Source organism: Oryctolagus cuniculus, chromosome 7, assembly GCF_051225735.1.
Source record: "Oryctolagus cuniculus isolate XC-2025 breed Fujian yellow rabbit chromosome 7, ASM5122573v1, whole genome shotgun sequence".
Lineage (NCBI taxonomy): Eukaryota > Metazoa > Chordata > Mammalia > Lagomorpha > Leporidae > Oryctolagus > Oryctolagus cuniculus.
In genome coordinates this window covers 21,839,745-21,855,893 of record NC_142873.1, presented here as the reverse complement: position 1 = coordinate 21,855,893, position 16,149 = coordinate 21,839,745, and the positions used below count along the sequence as shown (strand labels likewise).

At 40.3% G+C, this 16,149-nt stretch overlaps 1 protein-coding gene across 36 annotated transcripts in view; it reads right to left on the bottom strand.

Annotated features, from left to right (window-relative positions):
• KMT2C (lysine methyltransferase 2C) overlaps positions 1–16,149 on the bottom strand; it is a 291,237-nt gene that overhangs the window by 46,074 nt on the left and 229,014 nt on the right. For all 36 annotated transcript variants that reach the window (XM_070077273.2, XM_070077277.2, XM_070077274.2 and 33 more), the window contains 6 exons: positions 9,861–9,993; positions 9,263–9,477; positions 4,997–5,070; positions 4,047–4,229; positions 1,652–3,502; positions 607–899 (listed from right to left, as the gene is read on the bottom strand). In XM_070077273.2, the coding sequence (XP_069933374.2) occupies positions 607–899; positions 1,652–3,502; positions 4,047–4,229; positions 4,997–5,070; positions 9,263–9,477; positions 9,861–9,993 (2,749 nt within the window). The remainder of the gene's footprint in view (positions 1–606; positions 900–1,651; positions 3,503–4,046; positions 4,230–4,996; positions 5,071–9,262; positions 9,478–9,860; positions 9,994–16,149) is intronic.

Sequence of the window (16,149 nt, the reverse complement as noted above, 5' to 3'; positions counted from 1 at the left end):
TCCTGACTCCTGGCTTTGGCCTGGCCCAACCCTGGATACTGTGGACAATGGGCAGAGAACCTGCAGATGGAAGATACCACCCACCTCCATCACTCTGCTTTTCAAATAAATAAATGAAAAACTTTAAAAAAGAAAACACGAACAGCAAACATAGCCATGATCATCATCAACTTAAAAACCCAATTTGATCATGAAGTCCATAATGTAAAATATCCTTTATGTTAAGAAACCTGGTCAAACACTGTACAGTATTAAATTTAAAAGGCAGAAATTTGGGAAGAGGACAAATCTCATCATTCATTACATCACAGGAGATTTAACTTGTATGTGGGAGCCACAATTTGGAGGATGTGATTTAAATGGTGATATACTATATTACTTATGGAAATAAGAAAATCCTAATATGATTAATAACAAAGGGAATGGTTTTAGAAACTTTAGAATTCTTGGGGGGAAAAGTATATGACTTCTCATTAGAAGGTAACATTGATTATATTGCAAAGGAGAGAAAGAAGGAGAAAGCATTAAGAACAACTTTTGATTAACAGTAACTGTCAAGTTTCTCCTAGTAGCAATTTAAATCAGGCAGGAAGTTAAAAGCATTACCTAAATCCATGTGGTCTCATCCCCATACCAGCAACATCAGGAGGATAGGGTCCTCGCTGATCTTTCGGGAAAACAGAGTATCTAGGTCCTAGAGAAGGGACAATAGGAGATCTCATGTTTCCAGGATAGGGAGGTGGAGGTCTACTGAAAGCCTGGTTGATATTCTCTGGCTGCCAGTGCTGAAGGGGACCTGGATGACCAACTACTGATGAATCCTGTGGTCCCTTCTCTTGTCGACTAGCAATCTTCTTCTGCTGTTGCTGTTGGAGAATGATTTCACGTAACTTCTGCCGCTAAGTAGAAAGAAACAAAAATCACTGGGGTTTCTAACAGCTTTTTAAAATCCTAATGCTTTCATTAAGTTGCTTTGTTAAAAATGTCTACATACTTCAAAGTTTGGTAAAATACTAGTTACCTATATAATAGACTATGAAATATAAATTAATAATTTGGCTATGTCTTTTCTTCTCTACTACTATAAAACTGAACACTTTTGTATTTACAGATTCCCTTACAAATCTGTGAAGACTAAAATGAGATACAGAATAAACCAAGTCAATTGGTGTTAATCTCACCAAATTCATTTGTCTTCCTTGCAATATGACAAAGTCTAGAGAATACAAAAAAAAAAAAGGAGAAAATTTAACAGCTGTGAAGAATTACTTAGTCTGGGGCTGGTGCTGTGGCACAGTGGGTTAACCCACTGCCTGCAACACCAGCATCCCATATGGCACTGGTTCAAGTCCTGTCGGCTCCATTTATAATCCAGCTCCCTGCTAATGCACTTGAAAAAAGCAGTGGAAGATGGCCTAAGTGCTTGGGCCCCTGCACCCAAGTGAAAGACCTGGATAGGACTCCTGGCTTGGGAATGGTCCACCCCCTGGTGAGTGAACCAGAGGATGGAAGATATCTGTATCTGCCTCTCCCTCCGAGTAAATCTGCTTTTCAAATAAATAAATAAATATTTGAAAAAAATCAGAAATCACTTTTTCATTAGTTTCCTAATGATACATATTAAAACATCTGAAAATATATAATGGTTTACCTGTCTCAATTTCTCTGTATCTGCCTGAGACATATTTATAGTATTCTGTGTATCAGTTACTCCTGAAGTTGGTTGGGAGACACTGGAAAACTGTTGGCTTTGAGAATTCATTGGAGAATTTGAAGATGCACTGAAATTCCCCTCCGACCCAGGCCTTGACTGGTCAGCAACATCATGAGCAGCTTGACTTGTTCCAAAGGAGTCAGCCTGAGACCGCGGAGTCATTGGAGGCTGGTCATAGGCATCGCGCGCAGAAGGGGACACATGGTTAAACGTGTCTGAAAGACCAGGTCCAGGTGGCCGAGGGAGAGTTGGTCCTCGGTTTTGGGAAGCTGCCAGGAAAGGATCCTGATTTGGCACGAGGACTGGTCTTGTCACTGAAGATCTAGTGAAACCCTCTGAAATCCTTGGCCTTGGTCCTGCTGGTGGCTGAGAGTAAGGACCAGAAACGCCAGGTCTCGGTGTTCCAGGAGGATGAGCGTACGGATCAGAGTGCCTCTGATTAGCTGAAGGCGTTACAAACAAGTCAGTTTGTGCTGACGGCCTAGGGGTTGATGGCTGCTGATTATATGGATCAATAGTTGTAGGTCTGGGAGTTCCGGGAGGTTGAGAGTAAGGATCAGGATTGGACCGAGATGTTCCTGAGGGTTGCGAATAAGAATCTACAACAGGTCGTGGAGTTCCAGGGGGTTGGGAATATGGGTCCTGAGATGTTGGTCTTGATATGGTTGTAGGCTGAGAAAAAGCCCTTGAGCAATGGGCAAAAGATTCATTCAGTGCAGGGTGTGGGGTTAAGGGAGACTGGTTGAAAGGATCATTTGATTGACCATGTGAAAAATTATCTGCAGGTCTTGGTGTCAAAGCAGGTCTTTCATAAGGGTCAACAGACAACCGCCTTGAGGCCTGTGCCACTGATCCGTAAGGGTCCTGAGAAGATGGAGGAGGCTGCATTGGAGTCTTAAAAGGTCCAGAACTACTATCCAGAGGTGCAGGAGTCAGCAGGGCTCGTGCATATGGGTCAGGTATTCGTTGTCTTTGAAACACATCTGCCCTGGGAGATGGCTTAGTAAAGTGATCGTTAGCTCCAGCTGCTATGGGACCTTTGGCAGTTTGTTCTGAAACTATGGGAGACCGGGGTAGGCTCAAGGGTTTTGGAAACTGATCAATCATCATAGGCCTTGGTGTGTCTGGAGGTTTTGCATAGGGGTCACTATTTGTTGTGGAGGAAGAACATAAATCTCTGACTGGGGATGGCCTATTTGTTGTTGTCTCATTCATCTGAATGGGCCTAGATACTGATGATAAAGGCGTACAGTTTTCCACCTGTGCAACAGAATTTCTTCTGGGAAAACTATGACCCCCAGGAGGTGGTCTAGGGGTGCCAACCATTTTTGCATAAGGATCCATTGGAGATGGTGGGCGAGAGTTAGGTGAAAACATTTGTGGTGAAGGTGGCTGAGAAGCCTGAGACTGAGAGAGGTTTTCCTGAACAGGAATTCGGGATGGGGTTGGAGGAGGAGGTGGAGCTTGTGGTTTTACAAACACATCATCTGAAGATGTAGAAGTAGGAGTACTGGGTAGCTGTTTTGTAAACAGTTCTTTATGGAATGACTGTGCAGGAGACAGGTTTCCATTGCTAGGCTGCGGTGTCAAGGGACTCTGCACCCCACTACTAGGTGTATCTGAACCAGACGGCACCAGGAGATGCTGAGATCCAAACTGCTGCTGCTGCTGCTGCTGCTGCTGCTGCTGCTGTTGCTGCTGCTGCTGCTGCTGCTGCTCATTTTTCACTTGTTCAAGCTTCTGCGTAGCTTCAATCTTAGCCTGCTGCTTACTCTTCTGACGCATTTGCTGTTAAAATAGAAAAGAAAGAGCAATCATGGGGTTAAGGAAGAGAATGAACACTGTGGATGGAAAGGCAACAGAAAGTTCACTTGGTGATTTGTCATTTGTTCGGTGGATGCCCACTCTTGTTAGTACTCATTTCACACTGAACAAGATCATTCATTCTAGACTTAAAGGTATTTCCTTGTGATCAAATTACTCTGCCCCTCTTAATAAAGTATTGCTATGTTTCAAGTTGGAAAAAATAAATAATTTTTTTCATGTCAGCAGCTACTCAACTGCTCCCGTATTAGATTATAAATTCCTAAAAAAGGAAACCATAGTTCAATATAGCACAACAACGTCATCCTTAAGGAAATACACAGTTTATAATATTTAAATGAAATTCCCAAGTCAATTTAAGTGTAATTTTGTTGAAAAGGGAAGTAGGTCTATGCTAAATCAGATCTTCATGTAATAAAGACCTATATTCAGAAACAATGTCATAAACATTTCTCAAGAAAGCCAAAATGCAACTTTTAAAAAATCAAAGTGCCAGGAAATTCCATACCTGTCTAAATTTCCATTCCTGTTCATGTTCTGATTCTCTTTGCTTTAACGGATCTTTAAAAAGATCTGCATCAATACGAGAGCTGGGATCGATGCTGTCTTGCTGTTGCTGCCTTTTCATGGAATCATTGGACATCTGTACCTTATTAATGCGTAGAGCAGCTCTGTTATCTCTGGCCTTTTGCTTTGACAAAAAGAAAAAATTCAATTCTCAGGATATGTTCATATGTGCTTTTAAAAAACTGAAAATAAGACAAAACTATAGTGAAGATTATTCAATGAAAGCAAGAAAAAGGTAAAACAGCTAAATGTAGCGGAAATACTGGTCTTTAGAATCCACAGTCCCTCCTAAGAGCAATCTGTACACTAACCCATCTTATCTTCACAGTGCATGTCACCTATCACTTGAAGACATGTTTATGTCTGTCTATTGGAATTAGGCTAAAAGATTCCAAGTGGAATCTAATATTTTTTATCCTAACATTCTTAACACATCCTAACAAAATGGAAGAATTGATGTGACCCTACTTTTAGAGAAAATGAATATATTGAATTAATAAAAACTGAACATTTGAATCATTAAAACAAAATCACTGAAAAACACTAAAAATATCATTTAACTACATTAAAATCGAATTAAAGACAAAATATGGCAAATCAAATATATTTGTGTGTATGTACCATAGACACAAACATGTTCTTTACAAAGTAGTCATTATAACTATGAATATAATGCTTTAGGGATCATGGTCTTAAAATAGCTGAATTTCAATCTTCAACATCCTGGTTAACTAGCTTATAAAAATGTCACGCTTATACTAAGATACAGTAAGTTAGGATATCAGTATAAAAATGAAGTGATTTGTTAGTTGTACAAGTATTAACTGGCATATTCTGCAAATCTACTGAAGTATTTTGTTTAAAGATGTAACAAATGGTTTTTAAAAATACCACATATGGTGCTCTTTCCTGTGAGCTTGCTTTCCTCCACAATTTAGCAATCTGTTTCACTCTTGTGGTCCAGTCTACAACAAAAGAACAAAATATTTCAGAACCATGAGAATAAAGTGTTGCAAAAATATTGATAAGCTGCAGTTGATCTTAGGTCATTTTTTACACTTCATTAATGATGTATTGTAGGTTAAGCATTCCTAATCAGAAAACAAAACGCTGCGAAGGCCAAAACTTTTTGAGCACCAACATCATACAGTGACAATTCTCATATGACAGGGTCCGGTCAAAACACAGGTAGATGGGCCGGTGTCGCGGCTCACTTAGCTAATCCTCCGCTGTGGTGCTGGCACCCCGGGTTCTAGTCCCGGTTGGGGCGCTGGTTCTGTCCCAGTTGTTCCTCTTCCAGTCCAGCTCTCTGCTGTGGCCCAGGAGGGCAGTGGAGGATGGCCCAAGTGCTTGGGCCCTGCACCCACATGGGAGACCAGGAGGAAGCACCTGGCTCCTGGCTTCTCACTTGCACAGCACATGGGCCGCAGAACCCATTTTGGGGGTGAACCAACAGCTCTGTCTCTCTCTCACTAACTCTGCCTGTCAAAAAAAAAAAAAAAAAAAAAAAAAAGAAGAAGAAGAAGAAGAAAAAAACACAGGTAGATGGCAAGCATTTGGCCTGGGTTCAAGTCCAGGCTCTAGTCCCCATTCTATCTTCCTGTTAATGTGCATCCTGGGAGGCAGCAGGTGATGGCTCAACTTGTTGAGTCTAACTCCCATGTGGGAGATTTGTATTGAGTTCCTGGCTCCAGACTGGCCCAGCCCCGGCCCTTTGTTAGCATTGGGGGAGTTAACTTTTTTTGAATTTATTTATTTGAAAGTCAGAGTTACAGACAGAGACACCTTCCATCCATGGTTCACTCCACAGATGTCTGCAATGGCCAGTAGTGAGTAATGCTGAAGCCAGGAGCTTTATCCAGGTCACCCATGTAGATGGCAGAGGCCCAAACATTTGGGCCAACTTCCACTGCTTTTTCTAGGCCATTTTAGGGGAGTTAGATAGGATGTGGAGTACCCAGGACTCAAATCGGTGCCCATATGGTAATATTCACTATGCCACAAAGCTGGCCCCAATTGTCTTTCTCTATCAAATAATTTTTTAAACCACACAGATGCATAAACTAATCACTCTCAGTCTCCCTGTATAAGATGTATATGAAACACAAATAAACTTCATGTTTAGACTTCAATCCTACCCACAAAATATACAAAGTATATATATATATATATATAAATATTCCAAAATCTAAAAAAACAAATAAAAATGCAAAACTATTCTGTAACCAAGCATTTTTTGGCAAAACAGATACTCCAGTAAGTACTATGTGACATTTTTAAACAATACAAAATTTCTGGCACACCCAAGAAGTATTTTCTGAATGAAGTGCCTGTGCGTTTTTAATAATCAGGCTTGTAGAGTTGGGACAATTTTAAATTCAAGAGGCTGAGCAGCCAAAATAAATTTAAACCAAATATAATAATTTATCTTGACCATGTCAAACACTACCAGAACCAAGGTACGTTTTGTAAATGATATGTAATAACAGAAAACTATCAATTTGACTTGAAGTAACTACAGACATCTTGCCAGTGTTGTATTCAAAAAATACATGGAAAAGTAATGATTTCAAATCATTTCTACAAAATTCAGTGTCATGATGGTATAAAACTGGGTAATGTACTGCGTTAAGCTGCTGCCTGTGATGCCAGCATCCCATATGGGCACCAGTTCACAACCTGGATGTTCCACTTCTGACCCAGATCCTTGCTAATGGCCTGGGAAAGCAGAAGACGGCCCAAGTGGTTAGGCTCCAGCCACCCATGTGAGAGACCTAAACAAACTCCTGGATCCCAGCTTCAACCTAAACAAAACCCAGTCATTGCAATCATCTGGGACTGAATCAGTGGAGAGAATCAATCAATCAATCAATCTCTCTAGCCCCCACCACTCTGTGAACCCTTTCACTAAATAAATAAATCTTAAAAAAAAAAAAAAAAAGTAAATTTGGGGTGAGATCAGTTATATGTACAGAAATTATTTACTCCATTTTTTTTAATTTTTATTTTTTAATTTATTTGACAGGTAGAGTTATAGACAGTAAGAGAGAGAGAGACAGAGAGAAAGGTCTTCCTTCCATTGGTTCACTCCCCAAAAGGCTGCTTCGGCCAGCGCTGCACCGATCTGAAGTGCCAATCAGAAGCCAGGAGCCAGGTGCCTCTTCCTGGTCTCCCATGAGAGTGCAGGGGACCAAACACTTGGGCCATCCTCCACTGCCCTCCTGTGCCACAGCAGAGAGCTGGACTGGAAGAGGAGCAACCAGGACTAGAACCTGGTGCCCATGGGATGCCAGCACCGCAGGCAGAGGATTAACCAAGTGAGCCACGGTGCCGGCACCTCAATATATTTTAAAAAGGAAAAGTTTCCAAAAAGCAGGTGAAACTACAAGTCATTTGGTCGAACAACATGGTTAATACAGTACAAAATTGGCACCTGCTTGCAGAATCTTTAAAAACGTTGCTTTTTAATTTAAAAGGCAGGCACTGAGAAAAAGACAGATGTGCCTGGGAGAGCAGCAAAGGATGCCCCAATTGCTTGGGGCCCTGCACCCACATGGGATATGTGGAAGTAACTCCTGATTCTTGGCTTTGGCCTGGCCCAGTCTCAGCCACTGAGGCCATTTGGGGAGTGAACCAGTGGGATGGAAGATATCTCTCTGTGTAACTGTGACTTTCAAATAAATAAATAAATCTTTAAAAAAGTAAAGAAACCACATGGGTGGCAGAGATCCAACTACCGACCCACTACCACTGCCATGCACAGTGCACATCAACAGGAATGAGAAGCAGGGTCAAGACCTGAAACTAGGCACTATGATACGGGATGCAGCAATCCGACTGCATCTCAGCTGCGCTGTAACCACCTGACCTGACAACGTGCTGACTGATACATGACATTGGGTGTATGTGCAAGTTTGTGTGTGAAGCCAGTAATTTCTAAGCAATGATGAAAGGTTTTATGACTGACTAACTTTGAAGGTTTCTAAATTTGACTTAAGCTCAGAAATAACTGAACTTAAAGTTTCAAGGGGCTGATGCCACCATGGCTAAGCCTCCGTCTGCACCACAAGTACCACACAGGGTGCCAGTTGGTGTCCTGGCTGCTCCACTCGTGATCCACCTCTCTGCTACAGCCTGGGAAAACAGTGGAAGATGGCCCAAGTCTCTGGACCCCTGCACCCACATGAGAGATCCAGAGGAAGCTCCTGGCTCTCAATCGGCCTGCCTCCGGTCACTGTGACCATTTGTGGAATGAAGCAGCAGATCAAAAACCTTTCTCTTTGTTACTCTAACACTGCCTGTCAAAAAAATAAATAAAATAAAAGGTTTTAAATACAAAAAAAATTAAAGGAAAACGGGAATATTCCTTTAAGAGACATTACTACACTAAACCATGATAAGGCAGCACTCAATTTATTTCTATACATAATGAACAAAGTGCCACAGGGAGAGCAATCCAAAAGGGCACTTAGACAACTATCAAGGGTCATTCACAGGAATGGTACTTTCAGACAAACTTGTAGTAAACTGAAAGGGATAATGTGACAGCTGATAAACTACTGCAAGACAGAATTTTAACGTTTTAATCCTGGCTTATCTGACAACATGAACTTAAAGTAACAGAACTGGGGGAGAAATACGGTCCAGTGACTAACACACCAGTGAGGAAGCCCACACTTCATATTGGAGCACCTGAGTTTCAGACCTAATTATGGCTCCTCAGTCTAGCCAGCTTTGTGCTGTTGCAGAACCTTGGAGAAATCTATGGTAGCTCAAGGAAGGGGGATCCTGCCACTCACATGGGATACCTGAAATGAGTCTGGCTTCTGGCTTCTGTCTTGACCCAACCCCAGCTGCTGTGGCATTTGGTGAATAATCAGATGAGAGCACACTGTCTACCTGTATCTCTGTCTCTTTAATAAAGAACTCTTAGGTTGGAAATGTGATCATTTCATTAATGGAAGCTATCTTTTTAGGAAATACGAAAATAGATGCTGGGTCTAGAACTAAGAAAATACAAGATGCTTTTAGGAAATCTCCACATTGTACATATCATACCAGACAGGGGTTCTCTGTTGCAGACAAAGATAAATAAAGTGCTAATAGCTGAGCGAACACTGTAAAAAAACAGATAGCAACAACATATCCACTGCTTACCAGGGAATTCTTCCTTTAAATTGGGGAAGTTAATGTTGGTGTAGAGAACGGGTGCTACTGTTGCCATCTCGCCCAGAGCCTCCTCCTTCTCCCACTTAAGAGTACTTCTTTGGGCATTTGACATTGTGTCACTCTCTCCTTCCAGAGTGGGAGCTGATGACGTCCAAGAGCTGCTGGGATCACTTGCTATTGGATTAAATGTTGGATTTTTATCCCTGGCAAGAAATAAACATCTTCAGTTCATAAACATAAAATAACTTTCTAATACTATGCTCAAATCCAACATAAAACAAACTTTACTATAAAATAGCTAAATGCAACCTGTCTAATGATATTTCACAAAAACTCACAATAGATCCAACACATACATGCAACATAATCTATGCCTAAAATGAGGGCTCTTCAAAAAGCTAATAGAAAATATATAATGGAAAAATGATGCACAGATTTAAAATTTTTTTACACCAATATAAACTTAACTTTTAATTCCATTTCAACAAACTTTTAGAAGTACCCCTGTAATTTAAAGACTAATTTATACTGCAATACAAGTATTACTGTAATTTATGTTTTCATAGAAAATAAGGCTTTTAAATACCTGATATCAGTATAAGGGGACTGTGCTACAGCAGAGTAAGTTCCCAGTCCACTACCAGGAGGCAAAGAGTTATGTGGGAGATGAGGACTGGGTCCAATAAGGCCATTCATGAGTGGCATCCTTGAAAACACATCTTAGGAGAAGAAAACAGTAATACAGTTTGTATATTATTAAAAAATACCAAACCACTAAAATAACCACCAAAAAAATCTTTAAATGCTATTTAAAAGTAGGACTTTCTTCAATATCATACTGTATACTACTTAAGGGTGAGTTCTGGTTACAAAATTTTGAAATATGAACTCTATAATTATATTTACTTCATTACAATGTACTAGAAATAGCATGGTTTTTGAGAGCCTACAGTGCTAGACGTGAATCTTAACTTTGATACTCGTTAGAAGCAGAATGGATTTCTATTTGATTTTGTATGTATGGCTTCATTGAGATAATATATATAGGGACCTCAACGTGGTGTTTGCTAAGCTATTCAATATATATTAACTTCAGGAAAAAGAATGAGTCACGACAAATGTTGCCTTCATCAAAGATTATTTTTCTTCTTCATTAAAAATTTCCTAAAAGTGTTCCTTATATTTTATACCTGTTCCTCTTAAAATAAACAACCATCTAAAATCCTTAAATACTAGCACTTTCCTCAATATAGTTTTCTACAAGCAACATTTCACTCATCAATTAGACAATGACTACTAAAAAACGTATACATTCTATTTTTAGCTTAATTTTTGTTACTTACTGTTCATCCCCAATGGATTCTACCTCCCATTCCAGCTTATTCATAAGTTTCAAATACCTTATCATTTTCTTTCTAAAGAGACATGAGGCCAACCAAAAGACCACCTTGTGTTTCCTGAAAACTCTCCACAAATGAGTAATTCCAGTTTTTCTTAGTAAATGTCTACTTATCTAAAATAGTTGGAAATAAGCTAACTGATCTTATTAGAGTAGCTTCCCAGGGAGGAAAATGTATATGTATCTTTAAAGAGCCCCCACAACTAATGACAAATGATGATTTCTGGAGATATAATCTATAAATACATGGCCCCAGTTAATTGTTGTAACTCACTAGCATTATTATAGAAGATATATACATCACCAATTAGACAAATGGCAACACAGTACAGATTTGGCTTGTATCTGGAGTAGACAGAGAATTCCCAACCTAATCACTTTGCCACACCATCGGAGTAAAAGGAAAACCAAGAACAATGTTTCATACACAAATGTTTCATGTATAATGTCCTTTCCCCTAAACCATATCATCTAAGTTCTATGGGATCTGTAAGGATACTGATACTCATACACAAGGATTTAATACTGTATACTACTACTTAAATCCAGACAACTATCTTACTTCCAGAATAGAGCTTATCCTATGAAAATGCCAAAACTAGATCCACTGGATCAGGATCTCACAATGACAAATGTCTAATGAAATGGTAGTTTACTCCAAGAATTTCTGGTTTTATTGGAAACAGAATGCGTGCATTTATTTTCAGCCTCAGTGAGAAGTTGGTTCCATTAAGTAATCTGAGATTTCAATGAAAACCATCCAATGTGTGCCATGTTGTTAGGATAAACAGAAGTCTCTCTGTTGGTAATGAGAATGTGATACATCTACTGTAATCAAAATATGACTACTCTAGCATGGAAAGGTCTCCTCATAATAGCTACTATTTATTAAGTACTTATCAAACACTTAAACTCATTGCATCCCCAGAACAATGAAACAGGTTGTTCTGTGTCACCCTATACAAGCATAAAAGACTCTAAGAATTTAAATAACAAAGTCAAGGATATGTAAGATGCAAAGCAGCTCTCCTCAATCTTACTGATAATTAAAAGGCTGTCTGTTGTTCCCCATCACTGGTACCAAAGCAGCACAATCTCGTCACACTGAAGTAGCCTGCAGGCATGACTGATCAACAAGCACTGAGAAGTTACCTCAGGGCCAGTGTTGTGGCACAGCGCATAAAGCCACCACCAGCATGCCAGCATTCCACATAAATGCTGGTTCAAGTCCCTGCTGCTCCACTTCCAATGCATCTCCCTGCTAATACGTCTGGGAAAGCAGTGGAAGATGATCCCAGCGCTTGGGCCCACACACAACCCCCTACCTCATGGGAGACCCAGATGAAGTTTCTAGCTTCAGCCTGGTACAGCACTAGCCATTGTGGCCATTAGGGGAGTGAACCAACAGATGGAAGATGACTCTATTTCAAATAGATAAAAATAAATGTCTAAAAAAGAGGGAAAAAAAGAAAAAGTATCTTATTTAAATTTTTACCTGAAGGGATTTCAAGTTATTATACCTCAATCTGCTTGAAATTTCCCTTCTCTGCTTTCTGGCCTTCGGTATTACTGTCAACATATATTCTCCCTCACCTTCTTATGACTCCTATTGGGAGGACTCCAATGAAGATAAACAAAAACCAAAGAGAGACATCATTTAAGTACTGAACTGTCCTTTTTTACAATCTGTCTCCAAGTGACATCATTTCTTACTGTTTCAAAGTGTAGTTTATTTGTTTAGAATATCATTTTAAAGTTATACTTTAATGTTATGTGGCTTTTTATTTATTTGAAAGGCAGAGTTCCAGAGAGAGAAAAGAGAGAAAGAGAAATCTACCATCTGCAGGTTCACTCCCCAAAGGGCTGCAATGACTGGGGCTAGGCCAGGCTGAAGCCAGGAGCCAGAAACTTCTTCCAGGTCTCTCACGTGGGTATAGGGGCCCAAGGATATGGTGCGTTCCCAGGCACATCAGCAGAGAGCTGGATCAGAAGTGGAGTAGCCAGGACTCAAACCAGCACCCAGATGAGATGCAGGCACTGCAGAGTGCCAGCTCCAACATAATTTCTGAGACCCAATACTTCATGCTCAATATCTCAAGTTCTCATCAGCTTTTTTGCTTTTACATCTCTCTTAATAGGGGGCAAGGGAAGGAACATGTGATTGTGCAACAATATAAACTATAAGCATACATTTCACTATCATTAAATTAAATAATGGAGTTACTTAAGATTATATGAAAAAAACTCATCCTTCCCACAACTTTAATTAGCAATACAATAAAGCTAATTCCTATTTTTTATCTAGTCTTAACCAATTATAAATATAACTCCCTGTAAATCAGAACAAGATGTTGCAGTCCAATCAAACCAAGTAGTTTAAAAGTTATCTCCATTACCTGCTACAACACAAACACACACACACACTCTGTTCCACTGTTGGCGTTTATAATGTGATTATCTCATGGGTCTGTCTAAATCAACTAATTTTCCTAAATACTCTTTTTTTTTTTTTTTTTTTTAAAGATTTATGTATTTGATTGGCAGAGTGACAGAAAGAGAAAGAGACAGCGCTTTCCAAATGGTTGCAATGACTGAAGCTGGGCTAATCCAAAGAAAGGAGCCAGAAGCTTCTTCCAGGTCTCCCACGTGGGTGCAGGGGCCCAAGTATTGGGCTGTCTTCTGCTGCCTTCCCAGGTGCATTAGCAGGGAGCTGGATTGGAAGTAGAGCAGCTGGGACTCAATCCAGCACCTACATGGGATGCTGGTGCTGGAGGTAGTGGCTTTATCTGCTAAACCACAGTACCAGCCTGATTTTCTTATTTATTCTATCGTCATTGTTCCTAATATCCATTCTTCCATCTCAATGAGCAGTGTCTTTACATGTAACCTGTCTTTTAACATACTCCCAGGCTAATTAAACTCATTAGTATAAACTTTGTCTCAAATTAATTTCCAGAATTGTTACAAGGGCTATCCTGCAAAAAGTTAATTGGTGTGAAGTCTTCAATGGCTCTTGGAAATCTGGGGAGGAAAAGGCTTCCAACTACCTCTACCCACTTTTCCTAGCTGTCTACAATCTACTGCTGTCTTATTTCTACCTGTGCTGCCTTACACTTACACCACTTACACCACCCTCCTATCCTCTGGAAAATGTTCAAGTTGACATTCTTGAATATGTAAGTATTACCCTATATGTAACTTGATCATGTTTAAGACTGAATTAGAATTGCTCTTCTTTCAAATGTAAACATTAAAATCTTGGTAATCCGTAGGGCTAAAGTTGAGTTATACCATACTGCAATATAAATTAGTAGTACACTTGAAAGTCTATAATGTAAGAATTAGAAACTCCTGAGAGTTGGTAGATTTATTACCTACCCTGTATTACATATTAGCACCTAGCTGAAAAAGAGTCACCTCTTGAAAACCAATTTTAAAATGAGATTTAAGGGGCTGTCACTGTGGTTAGGGGTAAAGTGGCCATCTGCAGTGCTACCATCCCACACAGGCTCTGTTTCACGTACTGACTACTCCACTTCCAATTCAACTCTCTGCTAAGGGCCTGAGAGAAACAGTAGAAGATGGCCAATGTGACTGGGCATTTTAAACCCACATAGGAGACCCAGAAGAAGCTCCTGGCTCCTGGCTTTGGCCTGAGTCAGTACTAGTGGCTGCAGTCATCTGTGGAATGTGCCGGTGTCTCTTTCTCTCATGCTATAACTCTTGACTTTCAAAATACATAAATAAATCCTAAATTCAAAAAAAGGCTAGCACTGTGGCTCACTAGCCTAATCCTCCACCTGTGGCGCCGGCACCGCACCCTGGGTTCTAGTCCCGGTTGGGGGCGCTGGATTCTGACCCGGTTGCTCCTTTTCCAGTCCAGCTCTCTGCTGTGGCCCGGGAGTGCAGTGGAGGATGGCCCAAGTGCTTGGGCCCTGCACCCACACGGCAGACCAGGAGGAAGTGCCTGGCTCCTGGCTTCGGATCAGCACAGCGCACTGGCCGTAGCGGCCATGGGGGGGGTGTGTGTGTGTGAACCAATGGAAAGGAAGACCTTTCTCTTTGTCTCTCTTTCACTAACTGCCTGTCAAAAAAAAAAAAAAAAAAAAAAGGGAGAGAGATATTACAGGAATAGGCATTTGGGAAAGTGATTAAGCTACCACCTGTAACATCTCATATCAGACTGCCTGGTTCTATCTCAGTTTCTCTACTTCCAATCCAGCTTCCTGCTACTGCACATGCTAGGAAGAAGCAGAGAATGACCCAAGTATGTGGGTTCTTGCCACTCATGGGAGAGACGTGGATTGAGTTCCAGGCTCCAGGCTCCAGCCTGGTTCGGTCCTGGTTGTTGTGGACATACAGGAAATCAAACAGCTCTATCTGCTTTTCATATAAAATAAAAACCAAAAATTTACAGAAATTATACTGTACTGTGAAATGACTTTCCAACTATCTTTTATAAAGAAATACATCTTTAACGGATTTTATCTCTAAAATACTTACTTGTAGTTACAGAAAAAAGAAAACAATATATGTAAATTGAAGAGCTGTTAATCATTAAACAAGCAGTAGGATTTGTGTTTCACTCAAATATAAATTGCATGTTTAGACTAGCAAAAATTAAGGCAAATTAATACTTAATCATGCATACACAAAATTGGCAGAAAAATTATTTTCACATTTGAGCACTTACACACCAAAAAGAATGAGAGTTTATAAAGGTATCGTGTTATTCAATTCAGTACATAGTCAGGCATCAGTGACAATAGGATACAGAGAAATGTTTCTATGCTTACATCAAAATACACATCATAGAACTCTAAACTCCTTATGATAAGAGAAGACTATTGTACCTGCAGGAGCCAATCTCCTTATCTATTCCTACAGATCTCAAGGCTAGGCTATCAGGTTTCAGCTAGCCAGGAAGAGAGAGAAACTTATGTCTTACACATATTTCATCTGGTGACAAGTTTGAAGTACATAGAAAAAAAAAAAAAACAGGCCAAATTTCCATATTTTACAAGAATTTCATAGTGTCAGGGCTGGCACTGTGGCGCAGTAGGTTAAGCCATTGCCTGAAGCTCCACCATCCCATAGGGGCATTGGATCAAGTCCTGGCTCCTCTTCTATGATCCAACTCTCTGCTATGGCCTGGGGAAAGCGTGAAAGATGGCTCAAGTCCTTGGGCCCCTGCCACCCATGCGAGAGACCCAGAAGAAGCTCCTGGATCCTGGCTTCAGCCTGGCCAGCCATTTGGGGAATGAACCAGGGGATGGAAGACCTCTCTCTCTCTGTAACTCTGCTTCAGCAAGACACATGACACTAGTGTTTAAAGCACTTAGCGTTTAAATGAAAGCTGTTACCAAACAGGTGTTTTTATTGTTCCACACGTTACAAACAAAAAGCATAGGGCTAGGTATGAAAGTGATGACAGCTAACATCCTAAGAAATAACACTGAAACTGAGAGTATACCAA